Source organism: Parasteatoda tepidariorum, chromosome 2, assembly GCF_043381705.1.
Source record: "Parasteatoda tepidariorum isolate YZ-2023 chromosome 2, CAS_Ptep_4.0, whole genome shotgun sequence".
Taxonomy (NCBI): Eukaryota; Metazoa; Arthropoda; class Arachnida; order Araneae; family Theridiidae; genus Parasteatoda; species Parasteatoda tepidariorum.
In genome coordinates, this window is record NC_092205.1 from 86,584,481 (window position 1) to 86,596,899 (window position 12,419).

Consider the following 12,419-nt stretch of genomic DNA (forward strand, 5'->3'; position numbering starts at 1 on the left):
ATGTAAAAAATTACAGAATAAATATATATAATAGAGAGAGAGACCATTGTAACCGATATGTGACAGTAAAAATTGCGACAACATTCTCATGAATTGAACAGCGAGAATAGCGCTGACAGAGTAAATTCGCGTAAAAATTTCTCTTGATATGAAACGGAGATTTTAAAGTTTCTCTCATTTTTATTGCAAAAATAAAAAAAAATAAAATTAATTTGATGAACAATGTATACCAAAAAAATAAAAAGACATAATTTAAATGTTTGTCACATATTCATATACAATTTAATGTCATGATGTACAGTGTGCAAAAAAATAAGCGGATCACCCAGAATAACTTTTGACGTGATGATCGGATCTTAACGTTCTAGGGCTTATTCTTAAAGACTCGAGGGAATGATTTTAAATTGGCTAATAATAAATGCAGACGATATTTTAAGTTACAAAATTAAACGAAAAAACGTTCTTTCTCTGAATAAACAGATCTTTTTCTTCGACGGATTCGGATTTACGACCCCCAAAATATACTGGATAGCCACAATCTGGGAAATATGGTCCCAATAGTTCGGCCATTAAAACGCTCCAAAAATTGGACCCATTAATGCTAATTTTACTTTTTGCGTATTCGCTGTAACTCGAGAACTTTTTAAGCGAATTGATAATTTTTGCACACAATTATAAAATTCGTTTAACCAAAGATAATTCCTTAATTTTAGATCATTAATTTTAGTCAAAGATAATTCCTTAGTAAAAAAGTAACTTTTAGTAAAGATTTATTATTTTTAATTTCATAATTTTTTAATAATTTTATTTAATAATATTTAACAATTTTGAATTGCGAGGCATAAAATTTCTCACTTATTTTTAAAGAATGTAATTTCATATGGCAAAATGCAAATTTTGAGTAAAATTGGTTGAAAAGCTCCTAGAAAAAAAAGTCAGATATTTAAAATTCGATTTCTCAGGAACTATTCGATCGATTTTGCTCAAACTTTGTTTTCTGCCATGTACAATTATGTTCCTTAAAATGATGCAAATAGTATACCTTACAATTCAAAATTCTTCCGACCTTTATTAAATGAAATAATAAATATTTACAGAGAGATATTTTTTAAATGAATTATTTTTAGATAAACGAATTTTATGATTTTGTGCAAAACTTTTTCATTTAGCTCAAAAAAACTCTCGAGATATAGTGAAATACACACAAAGTAATGTTAACATTTAAGGGATATAAACTTTGAAGCGCTCTCCTGGCCTATCTATTGGGACCATGCTTCCCAGATTGCAGCTACCCCCTACACTTTGAGGGTCAGAAATCCGCATCTGTCGGAAAAAGATATGTTTATTCCAAGAAAGTACGTTTTTGTGTTTGATTTTGTAACTTAAAATATCGTTTGCTCTTATTAATCAGCATATTTGAAATTACCTCCTGGAACCATTAAGATTGCATCCTAGAAGGTGAAGATCCGCTCATTCGATCAAAAGTTATTGAGGGTGGCCCAATTTCTTTTTCCATGCTCTGTACAATGTACATTCTACACCATGAAAAATAAAAAGACATAATTTAAATGTCTGAGACTCAATGCAAACCTTTAATTTTTATTATTTAAAAAAAAAATCAAAACTTTTTCGCAGTTTTGGATTAATTTTTTCCAACATTAGAAAATTAAAGTACAAACGTTTTTCATTTTAAATAAATTGTAATTTATTATACGAGGGTTGCTATTTATATTTCTGGCCTAATAATGAAAAAACAAACACGTAGGATCGAAATTGGCTTTATTGTTTTTCAAAATATTCTCCATGATGATCAATACACTTTTGCATGCGTTTGAATCAATTTTCAAAGCACTTTTTCCAGTCCGATTGAGGTAACTCCGAAGCATGCGTTCTGAATGCATCAACCGCTTCTTCGGGGGTCGAAAATCGTTGTCCACGTAATTTATTTTTGAAGTCCTTAAATAAGAAGAAGTCATTGGGTGCCAAATCAGGGCTGTACGGCGGATGACCCATCAGTTCGATCTTTCGCTCCGTCAGAAATGCCTTTGTTTGAGTCGATGTGTGAGAGCTCGCATTGTCATGATGAAGAATGATTCGCCTGTTCTTCTGCTTTTTTCGAATTTCTCCGATGACTTCTGGCAAACAAATGGTCGTGTACCATTCAGAATTGACCGTCCTGCGTTGCTCTAATGCCACTGTTGCCACATGACCGTTAATGCCGAAGAAACAGGCAATCATTTGTTTCGATGTGCTTCTTCCTCGAACAACTTTTGTTGGTTTTGCCTCGTCTTGGAAGACCCATACAGTTGATTGCTGTTTTGTTTCCGGCTCATATGCATAGATCCATGATTCGTCACCTGTGTAGATGTTATACACAGCCTTTGATGTACCTTGAACGTATTTTTCCAACATTTCCTTGCACCAATCGACACGAGCCTTTTTTTGAGCGTTTGTCAGATTATGCGGGATCCAACGCGAACAAATTTTTTTTACGCTCAAATGTTCATGCAATATTTTATTGATGCTAGTCATACTAATGTCCAAAGACGCCTCTATCTCACGGTATGTCACATGACGATCTTGCTTTATCAGTTCACGCACAGCATCGATCTTTTCTGGCACAACAACGGATTTTGGACGACCTGCACGGGATTCGTCCTGGATCGAACATCGACCACGATTAAATTCGTTATACCAATTTTTTACAGTGCTGTAGGATGGCGCTTTATCGCTGAATAAAGAATTAAGTTCATCGAAGCACTCTTGTCTTGACAATCCACGTCGAAAGTTATGAAAAATAATGGCACGAAAATGTTCACAATTCAATTCCATTTTTTGAAAGAGAAGAACTTTTCAAACTTTCGATTAAAATCGTCTGCGGTCGCCTAGCAACACTTACTGTTGCCAAGGCCAGAAATATCCCCCAAGGCCTCGTATCAATTCTCTTCTTTCGCAATTTCTCTTAATCTACATAGAAGGCACTACTTTGAAATAGACAAAACTTAACCTAACGGTTATGGTTGTTAGGTGTTACGAATTTAAAATTTTATTATAAATATCACTATACTAAAAGAAAACACAAAACATAATATACGCCCTATAAACGGGTTGAGTCATATTTTCATTTTTATTTTCTTCATTTTCTTTTTCTTTATTATAAATATCACATGATTCATTATATAAGTTAGTGCAATTTTATATTATAAAAGGACCTCTGGAAGAAAGTAGTTTAAATGCTTGTTCAAATTTTTAAAATATTTAGTTTGCTAATACTGGGCCTTTTCCTTAGAACTGGCGGAGAAACTGAGTAAAAGTTGGCAACTTTTTACTCTAGATAAAGATACATTCAAGGATAATGTCTAATTGATAATGAATTCAAGGATTCATCATAAATCAGTTATTATTTATTTAGACTAAAAATTTCACTGAAATAGATTTCTCGCCCCCCCCCTCTCATACCACAATTTTAAATGAAAAAAATATCCCAAGAAATGAAGATAAAGACACAATTTTCCTTTTTTTTTTCCTTCATAATTTTCATTCCCTCACCCTCTTATTTAGCTGAAAATACCTTCATTTTACGTAATAACTAAATCTATTCCCCTTTATTTACCTAAAAAAAAATTTGCTAAAATCACTTATCTTCTTGCTGCATAAGCGCATTAAACCCTTGATGTATAATTTTTATCAAGCATATTTTACATACCTTTATGATTATTTTTTACAAATTTATGTCGAAATAAGTAAAAAAGCATTATATTTAGCATTTAAATAATTTCTGCTTAGAAAATCGAGCAGGAATATAGTCTTTTTTTGCCTTAAAGGTAAAAAAATCCAAACATGGCTCACTTAAAAATAATAATTTTTCAAACTCGTACTTTTTTCCAATTATTTAAATCTAAGAGAAATTTCCTTAATTAACAAAATTATTGATAAATTTTTAACAATGAAAGAAAAGAAAAATTTTGAACTACTCTTTTTGGATTTTTTTATTTTAGTACAAATGTAACTCCGATAATCTAACATATTTTTTTCAGTAGCTATTAGACTGTTTTTTTATCATTAGAAAAATACATATATACAATATTATACAATATATAATTGTATATATATATATATACAATATATGTATATATATGCAATTTTATAAAAATACGAAGGAAAAAAACATAAAAATCCGATAAAGAAAAAAAAGATAAAATCTTTTCATCAGTTTACACGATTATATCTGAAAAAGTATTTTTTTTTTCTTAATTTTTTTTTCCGTATTTTGTATTAAATTTTTCTCTCTCTTTTTTCATAATTCTGTAATTTTTTCCATGCTCCCTCTACATTTTGAACTTATTTTATGAGCTCTACATGGAACTTATGCACAGTAAATAGTACTTATTGTTTTTCTTAATTTTTTTTCGTTTTTCTCTTCTTTTTTTTCTTTGTCCTTTTTGCATTTTGCATTTATTATCACACTCATATATACATATATGTACAAGCTCAAAATGTAGAGAAAACATGTAAAAAATTACAGAATAATGAAAAAAGAGAAAAAAAATTTATAAAAATATGGAGAAAAAAAGCTCACACGATTATATGAGCAAAAAACTTTTTTTTCGGATTTTCATTAATTTTTTTCCGCATTTTTTTATTAATTTTCTCTCTCTCTTGTTTCATAATTCTGTACGTTTTTCATGTTTCTTCAACATTTTGAACTTATTTCATGAGTTCTATTTACTTGCAGCTTATGCGCAGTAAATAGTACTTATTGTTTTTCTTAATTTTTTTTCGTTTTTCTTTTCTTTTTTTTTCCTCGTCCTTTTTGCATTTATTTATTGTGATACACACACACACACTCATATATACATATATGTACAAGCTCAAAATGTAGAGAAAACATGTAAAAAATTACAGAATAATGAAAAAAGAGAAAAAAAATTTATAAAAATATGGAGAAAAAAAATCATAAAAATTTGAAGAAAAAAAAGATATAATCTTTTCATCAGCTCACACGATTATATGAGCAAAAAAATTTTTTTTCGGATTTTCATTAATTTTTTTCCGCATTTTTTTATTAATTTTCTCTCTCTCTTTTTTCATAATTCTGTACGTTTTTCATGTTTCTTCAACATTTTAAACTTATTTCATGAGTTCTATATACTTGCAGCTTATGCGTAGTAAATAGTACTTATTGTTTTTCTTAATTTTTTTTCGTTTTTCTCTTCTTTTTTTTCCTTGTCCTTTTTGCATTTATTTATTGTGATACACACAGACACACTCATATATACATATATGTACAAGCTCAAAATGTAGAGAAAACATGTAAAAAATTACAGAATAATGAAAAAAGAGAAAAAAAATTTATAAAAATATGGAGAAAAAAAATCATAAAAATTTGAAGAAAAAAAAGATATAATCTTTTCATCAGCTCCCACGATTATATGAGCAAAAAAAAAATTTTCGGATTTTCATTAATTTTTTTCCGCATTTTTTTTATTAATTTTCTCTCTCTCTTTTTTCATAATTCTGTACGTTTTTCATGTTTCTTCAACATTTTGAGCTTATTTCATGAGTTCTATATACTTGCAGCTTATGCGCAGTAAATAGTACTTATTGTTTTTCTTAATTTTTTTTCATTTTTCTCCTTTTTTCTTTTTGTCCTTTTTGTATTTATTTATTGTACTGCATATATTTATCTATACTGTCGGACTTCTATTTAACGAACTTCCATTGTGTGAATTTCTCGATTTTACGATTTTTTTCGGGGAACCAAGAACATTTTGGAAATTTCTTCGTAAAATAACTTCCAAATAGCGATATGAATTTTCTATTTAACGAACTTTTGTTTGGGATCCACTGTCCCTTTTTCCCATATTTCAGACTTGTTAAGGCATGTTATGGAGTAAATGACCTTGAATGGATTTTCGATGACGAACTTTTAAAGAAAGCAGCAAAATCCCTTTCCCTTTTCGCATTTCAAACGAAAACCTCAGACAAAATTGCCGGATTTTATCAGTAATTATTAAATTTAAGAACGCATACGGTAATGTATGTTTAAAATTAATTTCATAATAAATGCAGCTATAATTTATACAGAAATTTAGCATTTTTAAGTGGAAAATGTGTGTAGCACGATAGTGTAACACAATGTTTTGCTTTATTCTTGTTTTGCAAGTCGATTTCTTTTATGGTTAAAACTAAAAAATAAATAGTAGATACTAGTTAACAAGATGAAGGTATTGACAATTGCTATTTTAATTATGTCTGGATTTTATAAATTTAAAAACTATTTTGCGTTGTTTAAGTATTTCAAAAGGTGATTTTCTATTTAACGAATTTTCCATATAACAAATTTTTTATTGGGATTTAGCAACTTCGTTAAATAGAGGTCCGACTGTGCATAAATGAATTGACAGTCAATACTTAGCACTTCAGCATAAATGCAAAAGTGCTAAGTATTGACTGTCAATTTTTAACAATTGAGTTTAACTATCCATTTTTTCCCCTTTAAAAATTTTACGACGGTGTCTTGCCTTTAACGTACTTTAAGCATACTTGCTTAATGTACTCTTTGCAGATAAGGCAAAAACAATTAAAATTGCTTTTATTTTTCTTCTGTCATCAACAAAAATGTGTTTTGTAGGAAACACAACAAATCTCCCCAATCCATCCAGCCTAATCGAAAGGAAACGACAAGGCGATTTGAGTCCACTTTATTATCACCTCAAGGTGTGTGTGTGTACACAGAACAAAGTCCTTTGACATTGTTTATTCCTCTCTTGCTCTTGCTGATTACTAGCCATGATGTCGCATGTTCGAACCAGGCACCAGGAAGGAATTTTCCTTCGGCCACCAACCCCCCCAGTCCAAGAAGTCAGAAGCCATGTACTTCTCAAAAATTTACGATATTCGGACATATTTCGGGGATTTCGAACTGCACGAGAACACTTCGTGTTTGATGCAGTGTTATTAACAATGGAGGGACCGAACGGCAAATCCAAGACGAGCATTTGGAACAAACTTTGAAAGAGATAAAATAGAAGCTGAAAAAAAGACTGATAAGTTATCAGTTTTGAGATATAGATTAGAGACATGCAACTTTTCATATCATTCACTCCTACAGAAGAGCCAGGTAAGAGCTTTTTTTGTTTTGCGTAATCAGGATAAAAATTGTGCTATCTTTGAAATTCGCCACGTTGATCTTATCTACTTGGTTTATAAAGAATGATTCGTATTAATATGGCGCTTATTTTGGTGCGCAACGGTTTGGACTGAGATGTAAAATTGCACTCATATTGTTGATATATTATTTAAATTTTTATTGATGTTGTTGAAAACTGACATCAAGTAATTAACTATGATTTATGGATTTGAACTTACAGAAATACCCCATATTATTTTGTTAGAATTCTCAATTTTATGAGTAATTTAAATTTCGATTTCTAGAATTTTTATGAACTCCTTTAACTTTCTATTCATAAACCTTTTCTATTACATTGAGTCAAAGGGTCATTTCATGTGTATTCTTCTAATTTAAAGGTAACTTTATAAACTTCTAATTCAGCTCTATGTCGAGTTTAATAACAACTTTCTAAACTTCTGCAGCCTATTTAAGCTCAAAGCAAGTTTTATATTTATCAGACGTTAATTATAAAGAAATAATTGTTAATATTCATAACCTTTTTTTAATCAGGTTAAGTTAAAATTAACATTATTTATTTCATCTGCATTCTTCGTGCTTGAAGATAATTTTTTAAACTACTACTTCAACACCTCACTGTCGAGTTTAGAGAGAACTTTCTAAACTTCTACAGCCTAAATAAGCTAAAAGCAAGTTTTATATTTATCAGATATTAATTATAAAGAATTAATTATAAAGAATTGATTGTTAATATTCATACCTTTTTTTATCAGGTTAAGTTAAAATTAACATTCGTTATTTCATCTGCATTCTTCGGATGTGAAGATAATTTTTTAAACTACCACTTCAACACCTCACTGTCGAGTTTAGAGAGAACTTCTACAGCCTAAATGAGCTCAAAACAAGTATTATATTTATCGGATATTAATTATAAGAAAATTAATTATAAGGAATTAATTATGAAGAATTTATTGTTAATATTCATCCTTTTTTTTATCAGGTTAAGTTTAAATTAACATTCGTTATTTCATCTGCATTCCTCGGATGAGAAGATCATTTTTAAACTACCACTTCAACACCTCACTGTCGAGTTCAGAGAGAGCTTTCTGAACTTCTACAGCCTAAATGAGCTCAAAACAAGTATTATATTTATCGGATATTAATTGTAAAAAAATTAATTATAAAGAATTAATTATGAAGAATTTATTGTTAATTTTCATACCTTTTTTTATCAGATTAAGTTTAAATTAACATTCGTTATTTAATCTGCATTCTACGGATGTGAAGATAATTTTTCAAACTACTACTTCAACACCTCACTGTCGAGTTTAGAGAGAACTTCTACAGCCTAAATAAGCTGAAAGCAAGTTTTATATTTATCAAATATTAATTATAAAGAATTAATCATAAAGAATTAATTATAAAGAATTGTTTGTCAATATTCATACCTTTTTTTATTAGGTTAAGTTTATATTAGAATTCGTTATTTCATGAGCAGTCTTCGGGGGTGAAAATAATTACTTAAACTACTAATTGAGCACACCAATGTCTAGTTTAGAGAGAACTTCTACAGCCTAAATAAGCTCAAAGCGTGTTTTTTTTTCTTACCAAAAACTAATAATAAAAAATTAATTTTTATTATTCATAACTTTTTGAAAGGTTATGAATCAACCTAAATCAGGTTTCTTAACGTTCTTAATAAATTTAAAAAGGCGATGTTACTCAACATTATACAAAAAATGTTATACATTCCTTTATATTAGATTTCATTTTAAAATTAAAAATACGTAACACGTGATTTCGCAACAAGATAGATTTATTTGGAGGTATTAAGCACGGTGGTGAATACAGATTTATTCAAATGCATCATATTTTTTTACTTTAGGTATTATTTTTGAAAAATTTTTCTCTCTATAAATAAGCTCAAAGCATGTCTTTTACTTTATCTGAAATGAATTATAAAATATTAACTGTTATTATTCACAACTTTTCTTTTTATCATGTCAAGTTTAAAGTAACAATCGCTATTTCATGTGCATTCTTCGGAATTGAAGATAATTTTTTAAACTTATGCTTCACGAACTCACTGCTGAGTTCAAATAGAGTGAGTTAACTTGTTCAACTTCTACTGTCTAAATATAAATTCAAAACATGTTTTCTTTTTATTTTATCACAAGTTAATTGCCATCATCTTGACCTTTTTTTTTCTCATTAGGTTGAATGAAAGTAACATTCGTTATTTTTCTGGGTTACTTTAGTTAGAAAAGAAACATATACTTCTATAGCACTGTTGATAGTAAATAACTGAAAAAAATTTTCAAGTTTCTACAGTCTAAATATGATTAATGCCTGTTTTAGTTTTAAAAAAAATATTTGAAAAAGCTAATAACTCTGATTGATAACTTTTTCTTTTAAATTGCGACAAAAGAAACGTTCAGTTTTTTTTAGGTAATTTGGGTTAAAAGTAAACTTTATGAACTACTGCTTATAAACCTAATACGAAGAAAAGTTTATAAAAGACCTTAGATGAATTTAAATTAAATTTTTTACACCTCACACTCCAGTTTGAAGATAATTTATTAAACTACTACAGCTACTTCTCAACAATGGGTTCAAAGAGAACTTTTTTAACTTCCACAGCCTAAATAAGCCTAGTTATGTTGGTTTTTTTTTATTTTATCATTAATTAATTATTAAAAACTAAAAGTAAGAAACAAATTTAAATATATATTTTGAAAGCTTTTTTAAATTTTTTTAAACAATATATTTTCTTTATACTGTTTATTTATTTCATAACAATGCAATAATGCAATTTTTAAGTGGTAACCGCTTACAGAATAAAATTTGTATCTAATAATTTAAATATATGATTTTTTGTATCATATCATACCACTCATACTTTTCTTGGAGTGGAGTGTCTTAAACTCGTTTCGAGGTAGAAAATAGGCTAATACATTACTTTTAGTATACTTTCTATATCTGAAAAAAAAACTTTTTTTTCAGTTTTACTATTTGTTTTTGAATTAATAATTGCTTTTGAATAAAATTTTATTATTTCAATATTTAGTTTTCCATTAAAAAGGACATTTTAGTGACAATTTAGTGACAATTAGTTACTACTTAACTAGAAAACGCTTGTGGTATTCCAGACAAAAAGAACTCGTCTATGAATGATAAATATTTATAGCATAAAATACTCTTTACCAAAAAACTGCATGCTTTCTAAGTCGTCTTAAACTTTTCTGTAATACACTCTCATAACTATGCCATTTTTACATGTTATGAAACATTTTTGAGATGCTTACTTTGAGTTATTTTATGTTGATTGCAAATGCAACATTTTTATCTGGTGTAAAAATAACTAAAATTGCTTATATTTATAGAAAGATTAAAAAAACAATTTTACTCATTCTTCTAAAGTGAAAGTAATACCATATATATCATACAGCATCTCCATGTAGAGTCCCATACGTTCACAAGCGTATGATTTACGTGTAGTACAACAGAACTATTTCAGTTCTATACAGAGCTTATGCTGTACGTGAACGTGCCGTGCAGGATGAAGCGTGAAAATGTATAATCATTATAGTTGTTTGGCAGAAACACTATTTGAACGTTGTAGAAGTAGTGTGAAGAGTGTGTTCAAATTAATAGTAAATTATGAGTTTGATTTGATCTTTAATAAGTTGATGGCAGCACAATAGTTTCTACGACATGAAATTTCAAATCGTTTTTAACGTTTTCCAATGTTAATTAAGCATTTTAGAATATGGAGGGTGAGAAAACTATAAAATGCAAAGAAATGCGGATATTTATACGATTCTATTATATTGGAAAGAAAAATAATAATTTAAGGAAAAGGAATATTTTATTTACTGCACAATAGTGAAAAATAAATAATAATAAAAAATATTAAATATATAATTAGAAAATAAGAAGTTTCTAGGATGCAAAACACAAAATAAAAAAAATAATAAAAAATAAAGTTAAAAAGAAAAAGTAAAGAAAATCAAAGATTTATTAATATAAGACGGAAAAAAACAGTTATGTTCAAATTAATGAAGTTAAAAATTCGTGTCTGTGAGACAATTAATATGATTTGATTTGAACCTTCAAGTTCAGAATTACGCAGTAAAAGAGCCTGAATACAAACACTTGCATAGTTATATGTGCTAAGAAAACAACGACGTAGATAAAATTGTAATTAACTGTAAATTCATTAAATAAGTATCTTTAAGCTTTAAAATTACAAGTTTTAATTTTCAGAAAAATTTTGATTTTAATTTTTAAGCTAATAATCAAAAAGTTTTTTTTTTTTTTTTTAAAGTAATTTTTGCAGTTTTCTGCTAAGTTTAATGAGAACTTTAGGAACAATACTAACGTAAGTCCAACTAAAGTATATAGAAGTTCAAAACATTATTATGAAATTTAGTTTCGAGTAAAAAAGAATTTATTTAACATAAATGAAAACAAATACATTGCAAATTTTTTTACGAAATACTTATCTATTTTAGATAGACGATAAATAAAGAATTTAAGTCAATAAATGCTTACCAATTATGCTATTTAGTTATTCAGCTTATTTATTTATTATTATACCGGCAAAGTATGAAATGATTTATATTTCACACATTGCCTAGGCATTATATATAATGCCGGATGCTATTTAGGCAAAGGATGAAATAAACGTCCTAATGAGGTTATTATGTAAATGATGTGCATGTTACGGTGAATGACCGAAATCGGTGGTTGTTAACTTTCACCGGTGCATGTCGACAATCACATGGAAGCTTTGGTGAATGTCCGAAAAATTCATTACATTCGATTTTATATTAATTTATTCGTGGATATAATTACATTTATTCGATATTTTAATACTTACTGACGATAGATTAGAAGAAACATCAGTGTTTGGAGTATCGGGCAAATATATACCGGGTAATGGCACTTGACCTTAAAAAAACATCAGTGTAGGGTGTGCCGGGCAGTGGCCCTTAATATTAAGAAAACATCAGGGTACGGCATACCGGGCAAATGTATACCGGGTAATGGCACTTGACCTTATAAGACCATTGCCGGTATACCCTACACTGATGTTTTTTTAAGCTTAAGGGCCACTGCCTGGTATACATTTGCCCGGCATACCCTAAACTGATGTTTTTTTAAGGTCAAGTGCCATTACCCGGTATATATTTGCCCGATACTCCAAACACTGATGTTTCTTCTAATCTATCGTCAGTAAGTATTAAAATATCGAATAAATGTAATTATATCCACGAATAAATTA

At 28.6% G+C, this 12,419-nt stretch overlaps 1 protein-coding gene across 1 annotated transcript in view; it reads left to right on the plus strand.

The window, feature by feature from the left end:
* Positions 1–6,868: 6,868 nt before the first annotated feature.
* Positions 6,869–12,419, plus strand: part of LOC107439679 (uncharacterized) — a 74,094-nt gene continuing 68,543 nt past the window's right edge. Inside the window, exon 1 of the mRNA XM_043052163.2 lies at positions 6,869–7,123. Within this exon, the coding sequence (XP_042908097.1) occupies positions 7,084–7,123 (40 nt within the window). The 5' untranslated portion in view covers positions 6,869–7,083. The remainder of the gene's footprint in view (positions 7,124–12,419) is intronic.